The sequence below is a fragment of the Anticarsia gemmatalis genome, chromosome 4, assembly GCF_050436995.1.
Source record: "Anticarsia gemmatalis isolate Benzon Research Colony breed Stoneville strain chromosome 4, ilAntGemm2 primary, whole genome shotgun sequence".
In the NCBI taxonomy this organism is placed as follows: Eukaryota; Metazoa; Arthropoda; class Insecta; order Lepidoptera; family Erebidae; genus Anticarsia; species Anticarsia gemmatalis.
In genome coordinates this window covers 1,948,099-1,967,271 of record NC_134748.1, presented here as the reverse complement: position 1 = coordinate 1,967,271, position 19,173 = coordinate 1,948,099, and the positions used below count along the sequence as shown (strand labels likewise).

The following is a 19,173-nucleotide window of genomic DNA, read 5'->3' as shown; positions in this document are numbered from 1 at the left end:
GTTAAACTAATTATTTTATACATTAATACTTAGCTAATCACACCTGCTACCTAGTGCAGCCTACGTTTCGCCATTAACAATGATAGTCCCATGAAATATGGCGGGCCTATTGCGATTTACCACGTTGGCACGAGGCACGTTACCATACTCTGGGCAACTATTAAGAAATATTCTAATATAAATTGGAAAAAGACCAATAACACTTTGGCTGAACTGAATCAAACCCGATACCTCGTGATTACCAGTCAGTCATCAACACTACGGAACCCGCCACAGAGACAGTTTGTAGAACCATCAATGATGTATTTATCTTTAAACTAGATTCAGCCGCAAGTTTTCAGTACGAGGTAAGGAGAATGGGCACTTCTGGGCGGTCGGCGGCCATTAATGAAAGTAGTGTCAAATTAAAGTAATGATAACTAGGAACAACTTTTACTAAGAACGTTTCGTTGCAATCCTTTTAGGTAACAATATATTTACATGTAAATATAATAGAATTTCATAGAACATAATAACGATTATTTCGTGTCTGTAATGCATTGAACGTTGTGTAATAACGTTACATCTTCTTATAAACAACAACCGTAACAATATGAATAGACAAAGAGCAGCATTCCAACGTATCACCGGCGATCAGCCTTTTTTCGACGATTTTACTAATCTGTCAGAAGATGATGATGATGTATGAAGTGAAGTAAGCTCGTAGTTAGTATGCTATCTATCTATCTATTATATGGTTAACCTAGTGTCAAAGTTGTTCAAGCCACCCGAAAGGCCTTTAACATGGCTTAACGACTGTTATCTTAGTTGACAACAAACGAGACCGACATTTTACGTGCCCTCCGAAGCACAGAGACGCTCAGTTCAAATACCACTATGCGGTCACCCATCTATAGAATGACCGCGCCAACGCTGCTTAACCCACAGATCGTATACCGACCAGTGAGCGCAACTGGCTATGAACGCCTCGTTATTGAGCTGAGCATTCAAGACAGACTTCTTCTAATAAGAAGAAGATCATGAACAACAGATAAGTCGTCTCAGTGAATATGTTATAGAAGAGCAAGATGTTTACTTCTTACGATATTTATATATTTACTTGTTATGATAGTTCGAATATTAATAATGTCTATATTTGTATGCAATATAAGAAATAGTACTTTTTATTTAATCTCCGAATATAAGCCAAAATATGTTTTATACTTTTAAAAGTGCTCAAATACAAAAATGTATTTTATTCGTCATATAAGTGCGTCGCGGCAATAAAACTTCTACACAGTAATTATAGGACCAAACTACATTAAAAAATACCAAAATCAAGTTTGGCCGCGGATCGCCCAGGCTCCATACTATTTTGCCCATTCTCCTTTATTAAATCCCCTGCAGTAATTTACTTTGATATTGATTTTATTGTCGTCGCAGTTCAAGGCCTTGAAATGAGCGGTTTTATTAATGGTAGAACGATGTTCTTCGCATATATTCTGTGGAGTTAAAGGGAGTGATCCCTGATATGATTTTAGCTAGTAGACTACAGATGGACAGTTAAAGTCATAATTAAGCTGGTGATGGTCTGTCGTATTGACGATCAATCACTGACTTCTATGCATCTTGTACTACCCTCACAGTCTAATATTATTATTTGATACTAGGAACTTTAAAATAGATTTTTGCAGCTTTGAAAAGTAATCGCAAGTATTTGTGGTTGGAGGCATTGTTTTTTTTTTCAAGAAACAGTGATTTTGCCTTTACCTACCTCTACCTCTTTTTTAGAAACTTACTTTTAGCATATTGAATCCACTGACTTAAAACAGCTATCTTAGATAAACTACCAAAGTCGAAAAAGAAACTAAACTAGACGTATTTCTACTAAGGAACCAAGTCTTGTTTGTTATATATGTAATATACATAACAAACAAGATTTACACATAAGTTAATGCTCAATAAACATGGTAAAAAGGAAGAGATTGCTCGACCTCAGTTGCCGCCATGTTGTCGTCATATTGCCACGGTTGCCACGCTTCACGTACTATCGCCTTATCGGTCGATTCCTGATTGAGGCTTCATCAATATTTATGTAGTGCAAGCGTGTGACGTGGCTACACTACTTAATGGCTGATATTGTATTGATTTTCTAGTGTACGAAGAAGTGTGGTATTGTAGTTAGCAATTAGCACAATTATATATTAAGTTATATGCCTGAAAATCTTTGTAAAGATCCATACTAAGTAAGTTCTTTGGTCTCTGCCTACTCTTATTAGAAAAAGGCGTGATATTATGTTTGTATGTATGAATGAAAATACGAGGAGATTGGTAAGAGTCAGGCTGTATGTAAGTTCAACAATCATAGCCGTAGACGTTCCTTAGATTGGTCATAATATTTACGTTGTTTATTATGGTTCATGGGTTCTCGCCTTTTTAGGCACTTATTAGTTTGATCTTACGATGTTTATCTTTATATAACGGAAGAAAAGAAAATACATATACATATGACAAAAAAAAAAGAAAAATATTCTGAATACGTTTCCAAATTGGGATACTTAGCGAAGACTATACATGTAGAGTCTACTCACTATCAAAATCATACGAATTTCTGGCAAATATACTTCTCTAAGAAAATAGATTAAAACATTAATTTGCTAAGCTTCAAGACTTATGTACAATACCGTATAATACTTTTTATCCTTACTTCGTTCCGGTTCACTGGTAACGGCATAGATCACAGTCGTTTGTAGATAAAATTAAATACTTACGTAATCGTGAGGAAGTGTTGAAACCTTGAAGTTTTGTAGATATGGTGCTTGGTTTGCAAGCCTTCGCGTATAGGTGACAATGTTTAAATGTTAATTGTGTTATGGCTAATGTTAGGCTGATAAATACTGGTTCATAGATGACAAAAAGAGGTAAGTATGGATCTTTAATACCCACATAGGGTACTTATTACCTGGATTTACTTTAATTACTCGGTATTATCTAGCTTTTAATGAAAGACAAATGATTAACTGGCAAAACTTGACGAAAACTTGACGTGCGAAGCTAGTAAAATTTTGATAATCATAAAGCCTGCTATACTTTCTAGGCATTTCAAGATTTTTTATTCACGTTAAAATCTTTTTACCTTTGCTTGAATAAACCAAAGTTAGTTAGTTATAACCCCTCAGCTATTTTCATGCCAGGTTTTTATATTTAAAAGTGTGTCATATTTATACTAGGTAGGTAGTTTACTAAATATGATAAGTTTTCCATCATCTACAAGTTACGATAAAAAAAAACAAGTCACAGTACTAAGTATCAAAACTACTTACAATGACATCACCGTCACGGCTTATTTCGTAAACAAGTGTGTTCAAGAAGAGGCTTTGAACGAGAATGATGGTGACATAATACTTAAAAGGTTATGTCGAGTGGTCAACAAACTTCACTTGCCTACTAGCTACTGTAGCTCAATTATAATACTATAAAATATCGACAACTGGCTAGCTATCGAGACAGCTATACTAATATTATAAAGCTGAAGAGTTTGTTTGTTTATTTGTTTGTTTGAACGCGCTAATCTCAGGATCAGGAACTACTGGTCAGATTTGGATTTTTTTTCGGTGTTAGATAGTCCATTTATCGAGCAAGGCTATAGGCTATATATCATCAAGCTACGACCAATAGAAGCAGGGTACCAGAGAAAATGTTACAAAAAGGGGGAAAATTTAGACCCATTCTCTGTTATGAGACGCGATTGACATTGCGCAGGTCAGCTAGTATTGTTAGAAAATTTGATTAGTGCCTCGAGCGGCCGCCTTAGTAACAATTTTTGCAGTACATTTAAAATGTCAAACTCTCGATTCTCGATGGTTCAGATTGTAGAGAATTGTGCTACTGTTTGGTAGTAATAGCATTAATAAAGTCATATCAATCAAGATAATATTTGTCAGTTTAATTGTGAAGGGTAGGTGAAGGTGTCTTTATGTGGAGAGTAATGAAACGTTAATGGTCTTAATTCTGACGACACTTCATTTTATGTGGCGTTCAAGATATTTTTTTTATTTTACTAACTTAATTACACCAGCTAGCGAAGACCTGGTAACAGGGGAAACTTAAGAAAAAGCCACGTATTAGTAAAAATAAAACTAATAATAACATAAAATCATTTAGACAGAATTAAGTAAATTTTGACTTATTATTGCATTGAATTATTCTATCTTACTGATGACAGAAATGAATATCTTTAAACGATCAATTGATCATTTTTTACTATTTGTCAACAACATATAGAAGTCAACATATGGATTGTCTCTATTGAAATTGAAGGTTTAAGAGTAACTCAATATTGGGTACGCTTTTCCACATCATTATTTTCCCTACAATAACAACAGCACGCAGAAACAATGATCCGTGAATAACGTATAGCCGCGAGCCGCACAGTAATTTACGTGGTGACAGCAACACTGCAACGACAATCAATAGTTTTAAATTATTGCTCTATTAGTATCGCACAGGTAGATATATTGAGGTAGTGAATTAAATACTTAGTTGTGATGTAATAAGAAGTAGTTTAGTACTGTCATCCTGGTTTGATAAAAGGCTATCTAGATTTCTCGAAGGTATATAGGGTATCGGACCCTTGGTGCAGTTGAATGCATTAAAGACACATTCAGTAATGAGTACCTTTTGGTCTGCCCTTTTCACTGATGCAATGTAAAAGAAACAGATTTTCTTGAAAACTATTTCTTTTACAATGGATTATCCATTGAGCCACCAGATTTTCAGGTTCTGAAGTCAGTTGTGGTTGAACTGAATTCGAGCAATTTGTTTAAAAATACATTAGTAATATATTCATACTCAACTGTTAGCACAATTTTACAAAATAATAAATCTCGTTGAAACATTTTTATTACAATCAAATCAAGCAACTGTATAGTCTACAGTCTAATCAGTCACTTAGTATCAGAAACAAAGAGGTTGGCTACTTCCGTAGAACGACAAAAACTTAATTCAAATTCTAAACATAGGCACAGCTAATGACAAAAACTAGCAGCGGTACAATCACTATAACCCTGCAACACTTGAGGGTACTATCGATCTACTAATACGTATAATATTATGTAACTTTTTAAATATATCGCCTCATAACGACAGATCCTTAAAAAGTCAGTGTACATGCAAGCAGAAAACAGATGCAGAGATGACCAACATTTTTTATATTTTTTTAAAAATTGCTACTGGGAAGTCTATTGCAGCAATAGTGGTATTCTGCTGTCTAAGTATCGATTATTTATTTAGACAACCCCTCCTAAAAATTCTAAACTTAAGAATAAGCCCCTTGCCCATCAATAGAAATAGAATTTTTTACTGTTCAAATTTCAATTTGTATTAAAACTAGTTAAAACTTAAAATCCAAAAAACATATAGGTACCTCAAATCTTTTAACACTACTAAATACATGCACACATACACATACTCGATCACTGGTAGTGGCAAACTATCTAGTACCTGCAGTAACTAAACGTGCATTGAAATATCTTTGATATTTCTCAATCGTAAAGGGTTGTAAATTAACAATGTATTAAATTGCATACGAGATTGCATTCTGTGTAAGGAGCATCCATGCCTATTGCCCGAGGGTAGAGCCAGCAATCACGGTTGTAACAACTAAAAAGGCAATACAAACCCTGCAGCAAATTATAATAAAGATAAAGTTTATTTCATAAATAGAGATGTAATAGAGTAACGAAAAGTATCCGATACTAGTCCTCCGATACTATTTAATATGAATAAATGTGTGTATCCGAAAATCCGAAAAAAATATAATTTATTTTTTCTTCATCTCTATTTTTATTAAATCGGTATTTGCAACCATATTACTAATATCTGCCAAAATCAATCCTTCAAAAAGTTTAATATCCGAAACTTGGGATCTCGAATATCCGATAGTGTCACTGAAATGATATCGGATACGGGTATCATATGGTTCAGAAATAAATACCGGATTATCCGGAATTATAGATACGAAAGACTTCTGATTAAAAATATCCGTAGATAGTATCCGAATTTTTATAATCATATTCATATACCGGAACAGGGAATCTTATTATACAAACGTAACTTCTTAAACAAATATGAAATGGAGAATATTTTGAAGAAAATATTCTTTGAGATAAAATATTTTTTACTTCTGTAGGCAGTTTGCGCTGATATTAAAATGAGAGAATTTTTCATTAGAACATTTTATGTTTATGAAGTGGCTTTTATATTTGAGAACGCTCTTAATAGCAGAGAGGCCTCTGTATAAAAAAGATCTAAGAATATTAAAATGTAGCAAAAAGTACAACGCATTTAAATCGTATTTCTTTAGACTAATCTCTCAAAATCAAATCATTTAATCTCACAGTTATAACGGTAGCGTGGTTGTAGAAACTATAGGATATCAAAAGTTTGACATTTAAAATATACTGAAAGAATAGTTTTTACGGCGTCCGGTAGAGGCGCTGATCAATTTTATGTTCAAATTTTTTCGACAGTCAGCCGATTGTCGACAGTCGATCGAGTAGAGAATCGCGCTACTGGTGAATTACACATCAGTTATGAAGCTCAAAGACCTATAGAGCTTAAAAGGGCTTATTTATTTTCGAAATAAATAGTTACACATTTATTAAAGGTGTAAGGCAAAGATATAAACGAGTTTCCAGCTCATTAGGATCTTACTCACTTATTTAAATCACTTTTAATGGCTATTCAAATTAAAATTCTATTAGACGAATCATTTGACACGACTATTTCAACACAAAACAATCATTTGTTTTTTAATCTCTTTATAACGTTAAAAATCATAGACATTTTAAACATTCTTTAAAATTCAATGCAATAACAAAACGTAACTACTCCCCACAGATAAATGTAACAATTCAAATTGAACACCAAAAGCGAACATGCATATTAAAAGTAAAAACACTGGTATAGGGTGACCACCCACCGTGCATTATACTCGATGCTAAGCCACTGAGCTTTACAAATAGAGGGCCAATTTCCAATTAAAATCACTGCAGGTGGTCGCCGCCAGAGGGCAGCACTAGAAAAATAGATTGCTCCGGCTCCCAAGACCCGCGGCCGACAGTCACTGGTTGATGAAATAAAAAAACCCTAATAACGTTGTCAAATTAAAAATATTCCAATAATTAGTTGATGTTTTAGTCGTTTTTCGTTACATTGTCCCAACGGCCGGTTCGAATGGATATCGTAGAACAAAAAGAGCAATGGAATGCGTTTATTACTTTACGTAATTTTTGTATCGGGTTGAGTAATTTGTGTGATACTTGTAACTAATTAAAGGTATAACTTTACCGTAGATTATGTTTCCAACAAGAATTTCTTGAGCCATGGATATTAAGGATAGACGTTTACGCCATGGTCCCAAAATAAAATAAAAATAAATAGTTTTAATGTTTTCTAATATTTTGAATCGGTTCTGTTTTCCATAATCGTTCTGTTTACCATAAATCGGTAAACGATCTGAGGGTTAAGCAACCTTTGGCGCGATCATTTTATAGACGGGTGACCGCTTAGTGGTATGTGAGCTAGGTGTCTCCGTGCTTCGGGTACATAAAATGTCGGTCCCGGTTGTTGTCTACTAAAATAACAGTCGTTATGCCATGTCAAAGGCCTTTAAGGTTTGAACAACTTACCCCTAGTATCTGAGGTACATTTAGCGGTAGTTTATCTATTCAATAGCACTTAACTATAAAAAAACACTATTGAATAGATAAACTATCGTTAAAAGTACTTAGAAACCGCGGGTAAATCAATTCATATGATGACTGAATTCCGTAAAACTTATTTACAATATTAACGGAAAACTTTAAGAAAGTGAAAACATGTAACAATTGAGATTATACTTACCCATAACCATTTCTTTTTAGAATGTGTTATGAAAATAACTAGAAAGTCCATACATATGTATAAATGTGATAGTTAGTGAAACCATGGTGCTATTAACCTGGTGTCATTGTGTTCATAAACCGTAGCGACGATGTAGTTACCGTTTGTCTGGTTTACCTACTATTTTATATAAAAAAATTGTAGGAATTGCACAGTATGAAAGGTATAGGAAAACAACATAATAATTTACGTGAATGCTAAAGGAATATGTCTGGTAGAGCAGGGATATACTCCGTTCTTATGGAAGCGGGGTTGATTGAAATAGGGGTTAAACAAAATATTTTGGACATATAACCCTTCCTTTTTAAGACTTTAATATGTAGTTGCAGTTTTTCTATGGTAGATGCTATCGCAAAGAATGCTGATAACAATGCGGAAACTAATAGGATTTTGATTTAAATATCACTCAGATAAGTATTTTTTCGAGTAATATTCTGTAACTATCCCAAAATGCTATACAATATCATCTAGATTTGTCCCCTAAAACAGTTGATTTAATATTACACCAAGAATTTATTAACATTTTCCTTAACAACATTGAACAAATCGATAACATGACATAAACAATTTTCTATGTCTAGTGCACTATTTACAAGTGCCGTGGCGCCAATCATATTATCAGTAACACGATGTCTGATAACGCACTGATAACCGACCTCTCGTACATAACAACCTATATACCTATATATTTCTAATACCTACACTTTTTGATAATATAGGCTTATTTTGCTTGAGACCAATTTTGTTGAAATGATAGAGTATGTAAGAGATGGTATCGCGTTTTGTTAGAGATTATTGAATTGTAAGATCATTATCTTTGCATTTTGCGAAACGATAAGATTTCACTCTACACAGTGACTTCATATAACCAAAATTAAGTTAATAGAACAGTATCACGATTTTCTACAATCGGTACTGACGAGTATCAAAAGTTTGACATTTAAAATGTACTGCCAAAATAGTTCCTACTACGCCCGTCAGGGGCACTAATCAGATTTTCATACAAAACTTCTCGATGACTTAAGCCAGTTGTCGGTAGTCGATAGTAGTAGAGAATAGAGTTACTGTATTTTGTTGCTAAAATTGCGTAAAACAAAGACATATTCTCGGAAATGTACAATGCGACTATGGTATATTAAGACCACAACTTCTAACTTTATAGTAATTGAGAGAAATGCAATATTTGTGGTTTTACGGAACCGCTTCATGTATGAAGGTCTGTTAAAGTTTGCCGACAGACTTTCAAATTCTATACTGCAATCGCAAATCGCAAACGTAATATCAAGAGAGTCCTATTTATCTTCAAAAACCGGCTTTTAGGGAAGGTCGCGCAACGCCAGAACAGACAAATATATAGAAAAACACTCGGCCAATGAAGTTACGCCCGACGCATCTTCCGTCAGATATGAACCTTCCCTTATAAACTCAACTTAAACTAAAACAAAAACTGCCTTAAACATTTGAGTGAAGCCTTACAACCTGTCGATATAACTTTACCTTTCGTGTATATAACTCTTGGGAATGTGACATATGCTTATGAGCCGTCAGCTGTTCACAACAGCCATGTTTCAAACTTTTTTATTTGTCCTTGTCTTTACTTGTTCGTGCTTTTATAGGTTGGCTTGTTCTATAAATTATAGATATTTTGGTTGTTATGAAATATAACCTAGAAAGTACAAATAATTTATCTATTATTGGCTTGATGACGCACGTAGGTGATATAGTTTTCTCTTTTGTTACAAGAGAATAATTATCAAGGTAGGAATACTCTTTTATAATATTTTGTTTCTTATAGCGGAATACGTCAATGTGTACTCATTCTAAGCCGTTTATAATATCCATCCCATGTAACCGAAAGTATACGTTTTGACACAAGATAGATAAATAACCATATACCCTAGGCAACCATTAAGAACTTATAGACAACAAAATGCCACTAAAAAAACGTTTGCCGTACTTGAAAATTTAACAATTTGAAAACAGTTTTTTTTATCTACAGTATAATATGTCTTATACATAACAATTTTCTTTATACATGAGATAAAAAATAAGCCAATTAACCGATACTATCTCCTCACAAAACGAATAATATTTTACCATAATATCAGCCAGTTAATCTCTGAAACCAACGTTATTCATACATTCGAGAGCAATACCTATTACAAGGAGACTTATAAATCTTCTAAATTCTTCTACATAAATCAAGTATATAACAATAGGCAACAAATCAATGCGATAAATACTCGAATAGTTTCGTAAAGTATGGTCGATATGCGGGCAGAAATTATTTATTACTAATAGTTATAAGTCTGTGGTGTAATGGCAGCTATAAAGCTATATTATGTAGTTATTGTCCGCTTTTATATAGCTTTGAATGGATAATCTAGATCAGCAATTTGATTCAGTACTTTACGTTTGCTGTTTATTGGACTGTATATTAAGAGCATTTATATACTACACACAGGGTTTGATATTATATGCAAACTTCGCCCTAATAATCGCATTTCCTTAATTACTCTGAATCCAATTCAAGTTCCAAGTTTCGAGTCGAAAATCCCAAATTGTTTTTGATTTGAAACTCAGTACTCATATAATACCCGATCCTTCCTTAATTAATTTGTTCCCCACTGTTTTCCGTTTTTAACATTGATGCTGAAATGATCCATGCATAATATCATGCATGTTTTACCCGAAAGCTTAGTTAAACGCATACAAAATAAACCCACGTTTTGCCATTAAAATTATTAGTCCCACGTTATAAAGGGGAAACCTATTGCCATTTACAAAATTCGGGCTACTTTTGAGTTTGAGTTATATACGTTTTCATTCCTAAAATTCTTCATTCTGTTTACGAATCAAGTAAATTCCATAAAATAATCCATATACCCAATTTCGCACTAAGCCTTGCTATTTTAGATGCAAATTACTCAATATCTCATAGATAGTTAGTATATTATAGCTTTCACTGGAACTTCTCAAGTGACCCATATTCCCGAAGCCCTCTTCGTTTTATGATAAAACACGATGTTATCGCACCACACTTTCTCTCCAATGATCTCTGTATTAGCAATAAACGTTCGTAAACATCGCCTACATTGTACAATGTGTGCCGATCTTACTAAAATGGTGTTGCATCTCTTTCTAACTTACTAAAGTAAGCGAGACAGAAGATGTTAAAACTCAAAGATTGTTGGAAATGTGTAGGATGACCTTATCTTTGTTGAAAATGTGAAATTAGTTGACATTTTACTTTATGATTGAGACATCATTTAAAACTTTTTAAACCAATAAATCTTTTCGGAATGTTTCTATCTTTGATATAATAAGTTACGATTTTCAATCATCCGGATATCCATGATGGTTTTTCAAGCCCATAAAGTACAGAAAGTAACACGTGATCAACTTGACGTCGACATTATTCTATGCTAATACCATTTTTGAAGTGACATCAAAAATCTTTCGGATAAAACGAATCATGACCCCAACCAATAACATTAGTATCAAATGGCCTATGTCTGATGACCATATCAATTATCCATTATAGTATTGTAAGTAGTAGAGAGAGTAGAAGTGAGCTGTATAAATAAATAGATCGATGGCAATAAAAAGCTGTAATTTGCAAATGTTTAGAATATTGCAATCAACAACAATTTAGCACAATATTTACCAACAGTTTCAATGCATTAATAACAAAGGCTATTATAATTAGCATATTTACCGTTTTGCGGTGATGCAGTTTGTTAACAGACTATCATAATTGTAACAATCACCATTATTACCAGTTAAACAGATCATTAATACGAAATAGAACGACCACAAATTCGTTCACGTTTTTCAATTCCTTTTTTTTTTTAAAGGCAACTCTCTCATTATGAATTGCTCTTGTGTCGCGGGTACCTTTACAAACGTACAAACAACGGACACAAAGTACAACCAGACCCGAAACAATTATTTGTGGATCGCACAAACAATTGTTCCGTGTGGGAATCGAACCCACGACCTCCCGACGTCGCGGCGACACCACGGAGGCAGTCCAGTTCCAATAAAAAACATTACCATGCATTATGACTGTTAATGTATATAAGATTATTTGTAGCACTTAATTACAGCTAATTATGGTCCCATATATGGTCCAAATCCAAATAGTCTCGATCTAAATTCTAAACCGTTTATTAAAAAATATCAATGTTGCAATGCTTACGATTATTTAGGCATTATAAAGACTGATTTAGAAAGAAAATATGAGGGCTGATCCTCATGTTTTCTGCTTCGGGTATCATTCTAGCATCAAGACAATAAAATAAACGATATTCATGTTAATCTATTCATATAATAAATGCGAGTTTGTGCATATCTATAGTAGATATGCACAAGCTTGCACGACGAAACTGCTCAACAGATTTTCATAAAAATTGGGACTTAGATAGTTGAAGACTAAAAAAAGTGTATTATGAAATATTTTTATCACCGCGGTCGCGTGCAATTTGTAATGACCGAAATAACAAACCTTTTAATAAGTTAATTAAACAAAGTGTTTTTGGGAAGGGCCCGCCGTGACATAATTATGTATGTCACCGTTATGACATAAATCAAATGCACGGGGAATTAGGGAAATTAAAAGATAGACGACTTTTAGTAATAATATCGTAACATCCAAGTGATAAAACGTTACTCAAACTTAAGTGTCGGTTAGAAGCATTTAACTCACTACAATTCTTGTCATAACAAAGACAGCTTGATGTTTAAGCTTTTACTAAAAATCGAGCGACGTGTGAGTAGTATTTTTTTCTAAATAAAGACAGCTCTCGCGCTTAGAATTGCCCTTGTGTTGCAGGGACTTCTACAAACATACAAACAATGGGCACAAAGTACAACCAGACCTCAAATGCCACTGCGCCATGGAGGCCGTCCGTCATTAGTTGGACTCAAGAACAATAATTTTATCAATCAACCTAAAAACAAAACACTATCCCCATAAAACACTTAACCTCTTTTATTCTAATTCAGTATGATGTCACATGATGTAATACTTTGTACTGAACACACATATTAAATAGTCAGTAGGGAGCTAAAACACATGTCATATCGTGTACGTGTAATTGCTTTAGCTATTTCTACTTCAACATAAATGTTTTCATGAAAATTGTTTCTATACTAATTTAATCAAGCTAAAGTGTTATTCTTTTGTTTACTTTCGTGTTTGTAATACTGAAACTACCAGTCGAATTATTTCAAATTTATTAAAAAGGAAAATATTTTTAAGCATTGAAAATGCCTAAAACATATTCACTGCTTGCTTACCCAGTCGCGAAAAGCAATACCAACAAAAATAGTTATTGATAGACCATTTTGACTTAGTAATCTTAGATAGCAATATATCTGTAATCTTTGATAGATCATTGATTTAAACATCACATTCCAACCTACGGAAGCCCGAAGAAGTATAAGCTTCAGGAATAGGATAGGATACAGCAAATCCTTCAAACGGTAAAAAATATAATAACTATAACTACATGTACATCACACTATTAACATGGTTAAAACTATGAACGTTATAACATGACTATTAAATTTTTTAAATTCGATTTTCTATTTTTACTATACCATTGTTCTCATAGTAACGTTACAACGCGTCGCTTTTACTCCATCAGTCATAATCAATTTCCTTAGCCTCTATCTATGCAATAAGTCATCGACCTGTTATCTCGTCTATTTGCATACAGTCTAGTCTACGAATAGGCCACCCCATCGCTTCCTGTTGTTTGATTATGTTAGAATAAGGCCCCGTTCTTATAGCAAACAACATTTTACTATGCATAAGGTTCACGTGCATAGATTTATGTGACAAGTTCAATATTTGATCATATTGGTCATTTCTATCAAGTAAAATGATAAATGGTGTAAATATGCTTTATTTGAAAACTCGACATTTCAATCGTCTTTCATTCGTCGCTTAAATAGTGTCTAGCCTATGACCGAAATGATCAACCGTGTATGCTGGCTAAGCCACTTCAGAATAGTTGTACTACTTCTTTTTTCATTGTCCCGTTGCTGTGTAAGGGTCTCTACCCGATCAAGGGAGGGCTATGGCCTTGAATCCACCACATTGCTCAATTAAGGTTTAAAGATCTTGAATGCCCTAAGAAATGTTATAAACAAATTTTAGGCATGCAAGGTTTCATCACGATGTTTCTTTCACCGTTAAAGCCTGTGATGAATATTTCTAAAATACACAATATTATCGGTAGTTACAAAACAGCCTAGCAACCATACTAGTCCATGCGGATTGAAAAGACTTCAAACTTGACACGTTTCAACAAAGAACAAATACGGAGCTATCGTGCTACCCTGTGAGACCATCTCCGCTTTTCACTTTATTTCTAAAGGCAGTGTCTCAAAAGCCTGTAATTTATCTTATTCACACACTTTTCTTGTGCTAACACAACAATGATTGCAGTAAATGAATGTTTTGCTTTCACAACTTCTTTTATTCCGTGTGTAAGTCAATCGTACGCTTCAAAGAAATCTAACAGGAATTTTGTTTATGACTGTTTAAAGACTTTCGTTCTCATTTGATTTGCCTATTCAGTAAATGTATGGCTTTCTTTTTACCTGCGAAAATAGGTCCGTATTATGGACTGCCTTGAAAGCATAGTTTTTTTTAAATCATCTTGTTAATATACAATCATGTTTAACATCTATTTTCCTCGCCAAGCTACAGTTTGTTGTATACATTTTTGACATAATTATTTTGGTATTTCACGTGGCTTCTATAAATCATGGTTCCAAGTTGATACCAGTCTACTAATACTGTCTTTAAAAAGGTAAAAATCTTAATAGATTTAACCTTACATTATTTTATAAGATCAATATAAATTGTATACTACTTGTAACACTTTTTTTTGTTCTATAAAGGTACGGATATGCATTTATTCAAATGCAAGGCGATTATTAAGCCAATTCACTGCACTTGCCACAACCGTATAATCATTCACCTATTAGGGTTCTTTTATAAACCTACTCGAAAAGGTTTTCAATTCGACCGTTTGTTTTAATATCATAGTATTCAAATTACCAACAATTTTAAATCCATTCACAAACTTTAAAAAGACAATCGCTAATCAATAAATTTGTTCAAAGCCCAACATTTGCAAATATTTTGTTCATACATGCATCTGCAATACGATCCTTATTTTAATGTATGACTTGCATTAACTTTTTGCGAGAGTCGAACCCGATACTTACACATTAGCTGACTCAGGCATCAGCAAAAACCACACTTGGTAACGGTCAGTGTGTTTTAACAACTTGGCTTACAATGCTCAGCTTTGCTTTAAATAATTAACCAGCACAAAAAGGAATAAATAATGTTAAAAAAACATCTTCAGTTGAAGCATTAGTTTTAATTAAATTTGCTGTTAAATGTAGCTTATCTTGTTACTTTAGTTATGAAGCTTATTTTAGGTAATTACATCATTTCTATTCACTTTTTGAGGTGGATTACTCTTGCCACGATTTTTGTATTTTATAAAGTTCTTATAAGCCAGCCCGTGATCGGCGTAAGTTGAACGAATCGAAGGGTAACAAATAAGGCATAGTAACTAGTAAGTAATTATTACGAGTATCTGTTCTGAGCCTGATTGTTAATTTATCTGTATGAGTTACTAGTATGTGCTTATAAGCTATTTGGTTACCATAGTACAAGCTTTGCTTAGTTTTAAATCAAAATAATGATCGTGTGTGAGTTGTTCTATGATATTTATTTTTAATTTAATTCCCTTCGCGTTAAGGACCCGTCTAACAATTTAGTATTAAAAAAGATCTAGTTGAACTGTATCTTGTAGTTTCAAACTGCGTTCAAAGTGCTTTAGAATGTCAATAGCAATTGTCTCTGGTGCCAAATAGGTGACCAGTACGACTAACTATGTCAGGCAGCTGTTACAGAGAGATTTGCAAACCTTTTATTTCTGGATCGAGATTTTTGCTTTTGAAAAGTTGTCAAACGAATTCCAAATTGAATGCTGTATAACTTACTAACCTTACACTAACCAAGTAAAAATGCTTTAGTTTTTGCAATCATTTGCTATTTTTTGTCTCTAATGCGTTTTTAAAAAGCGTGCAATTAAACAAACTTTTTCTACCAAATTAGCTAGATTGACTAGTTATAAAATTAAACTAATACAGAAATAACTATCTTAATTAATGTTCATAAACAGCAAAAGACAAAACGTTTCGAAATCCGCCTTCAGATATCCCAAATACAAAACAAACTAATGATTTATTTTACTTTAAACATCGCCTACGTACAGATATAACATAAAACATACAGACAGATATCGCAACAGCTTTTATATTTACATTTCGTGACCATATTGGAGCCATGTATTGACAAGTAGCTAATCTTCTTTATGTAACTTGATCGGTTCAATTTTCGGTTTTTGCCGACTAATGGCTTCTTGGCTTAGCTTGCGAATATTTACACCTGCCGATTTTGTATATGTACATTTTATATCCAGATAGATTCGCGACTACTGTTTATAGATAATTTTAACTGTAGTATTTCATTCTTTCACTCTCGGTTCAGGATTTTCTTTTTTTCGATTTGATTTTTTGGTTAATATTTTGAAATGCTTCTAACGATGGTTTGTTCATTCCAGTAAACTTAGCTACCGTTTGCAAATCGAATCAAACCAATTATCCATTTAATAGTAATGCCAATATTTATAAATGACCTATTTCTAATATTTTATTTAAAGAACAATTAATATTAGATTGATGACTATTGAAGTGAAATATTTGAAATAATTTTCTTTCAAAGATATAGGTACATTTTCTTTTTCATCTCTCGCTATCTTTATTGCAAGGTCTTTGCCATCGTTCATATTTCTTCCGCATGGCTCGTAGATGCCGATGTATCCGTTATGATCGTAAACTATAAAGCAGTCTTCAATATTATTAAGTTGTTGAACTTATTCCAAGTAATTTCATGGCGCATTGGCCGGTACTAATGAAACGTACACCGTGTTGGGTAAAATATGAATTATTATTTAAAGTAACTGTATCCATGTGATGTTTATACCCAGCGATATTGATGAGACTATGGCGAAAATTTTCATTTACGTTTTCTAGGTATGTCATGAAGAAAGAAGAAAAGAATAAAATTTATTTGATGCATTTATTGAGGGCATGCAAAGTCCCCAACCCTGGATAGCGTGGAGGACTCAAAGCCTAACCCCTTCATTGTTTTGGAGAAGACCCTTGCCAGTGGGTCAGTACTGGGTTTAAAAAATATTACGTCTTATGAATGCACCAGTAATTAGGGTCGATGGGCAAGGCTAGTGACAAACTAAAAATTATTCTATGGCCATTGCTTGCTAGGTCACCCACTGCGAATGGGTTTGGTTCGAAATATTTCTTGGTCCATCTAGGCGGGAATAAGACTAAATAGAGAGCTTATAAATTAAAGAATCTTTGCCCAGCAGGACGCAAAAGGGTTATTAAAACAATGCATAAGTGGCACCTGCGTAACTATGAAAATCACTAGAATTATGAATGAAGAATGTTTCATTTTCAGATTGGAGAGTATAAAAGCATAGCGTTGAAGTTGGAGTCAACACATAATTAGGAACTATGGTTAAAACAGTTAGGTACCTAGGTACCTATGTTGAGAAAAAGCTTGTTCAAGAAATGTGTGTCAAAATACAATAAAGATTTTAAAAGGTACTAAACGATGTTAATTTCACGTCTATAAGAAAAGTGATGGCCATCGAGAATCACTATAATGGCATCAATTCTCACGATTTCAAAAAGCATTGAATCTATAGAAATATCAGTTCTTTTATCAAAAATTCTATTGATCGAGAATTGGGGACATCAATATACACCCGTATTGTTTTCTTTTTATTTTGATCTATTATTCCTCCCATTGAGTTGTCAACGAAACGTAAATCTGTCTTCGTGCCAAAACTAGTCCAAATTTAGATGCAAAAAATAGTATGGAATTCCTGAAGACACTATGTCATTTAGATACTTTCGTATTCATCTTCAATATTATTAAATACTACCTATTTTATTTACATTTTTTAGCCGTAAATTACCAAACATTTACAATATTTTCTTTGCCATCCAAAATTACCCTACTGTATTTAAACCCAAATTGTGACTAAAACCTACTTTTCTTATATTCTGTTCCAACTTACCTTTTCGGTTTCCATCGTTTCATAAACACGCCAAACATCGTTTTATCCAGAGCACTAAACAATCACACAGCAGCCTCAACAGTAGCCACTGATAACAAGTCAACGACTTCCCCCCGATAAACAATCACACAATAATTGCACACACGATAAGATAAACATCGGCCAAAAGCGTCTGACCTAGACACAGTGACTGAGAACACTGTCCCACATTTACATTTCCAAATCAATATTACTTCATAACTACGTATAGTATACAGTTACGCAATCGAATATCGTCCTTATAAACTCGTGAAGATTTTTGTTTATGAATGAAGCATCGATATTATTATAAATAAACAATTCGCGCGTCGCTTCCGCGAGTCGGTCTCAGCGCAACTGGCTATGTGAGTCATTCATTTTGTTTGAGTGGTGCGACGACCGGTCCGCGTCAGGTGCGGTCGATCAGCTGCTAGCTATCCGCCATCTTGTTTTGCATTTTGGCGCCATCTCGCGGTGACCTTTCAACTTCCGAATGTCTTGTTGAACACCCTTTGTAGAGACAAATATTCTGTTGTCGTATTTTGAAGATGTTTACATTTAATTTAGATTATGTTAGCCACGAAAACTATTTCCTTTTGTAGAACTTAGTTATAAAAAGTACGAAGTAGATAGGTTTGTAGGTTGTTGGTAGTAGTAAGCAACCCTCGGCGCGATTTATCCATAGATGGATGATCGCTTATACGTAAGGTTTTTGAGATTAAAACGGATCATAAACTAGGTAGGTACCTACCTTTGTATTTATTTATGTGTGTTATCTTATGATGGCAAAGACATGTCATTGTAACGATATAGGTAGGTAGGTAGGTAGGTACCTACCTACTTTCTATTATATTAGTAATGTTTTTTTTTTGCACAGCAATTGTTTTAAGTTATCTAATTTATACTGATCGTTTGTTTTTAATATACCTAGGTACCTACTTAAGAAAGTCTTACGAGTCTACTTAGTTAGTTTGTCATGTTTATTGAAGTTATCCAAACAATAGGTAGGTACCTACTTGTATAAATAATAAGC

General features: G+C 33.6%; 1 protein-coding gene across 1 annotated transcript in view; it reads right to left on the bottom strand.

Annotated features, from left to right (window-relative positions):
- Positions 1-18,504, bottom strand: part of LOC142972194 (uncharacterized) — a 421,890-nt gene extending 403,386 nt beyond the window's left edge. The window contains exon 1 of the mRNA XM_076113068.1: positions 18,123-18,504. Coding sequence (XP_075969183.1) covers positions 18,123-18,160 — 38 coding nt within the window. The 5' untranslated portion in view covers positions 18,161-18,504. The remainder of the gene's footprint in view (positions 1-18,122) is intronic.
- Between the last annotated feature and the right edge of the window lie 669 nt (positions 18,505-19,173).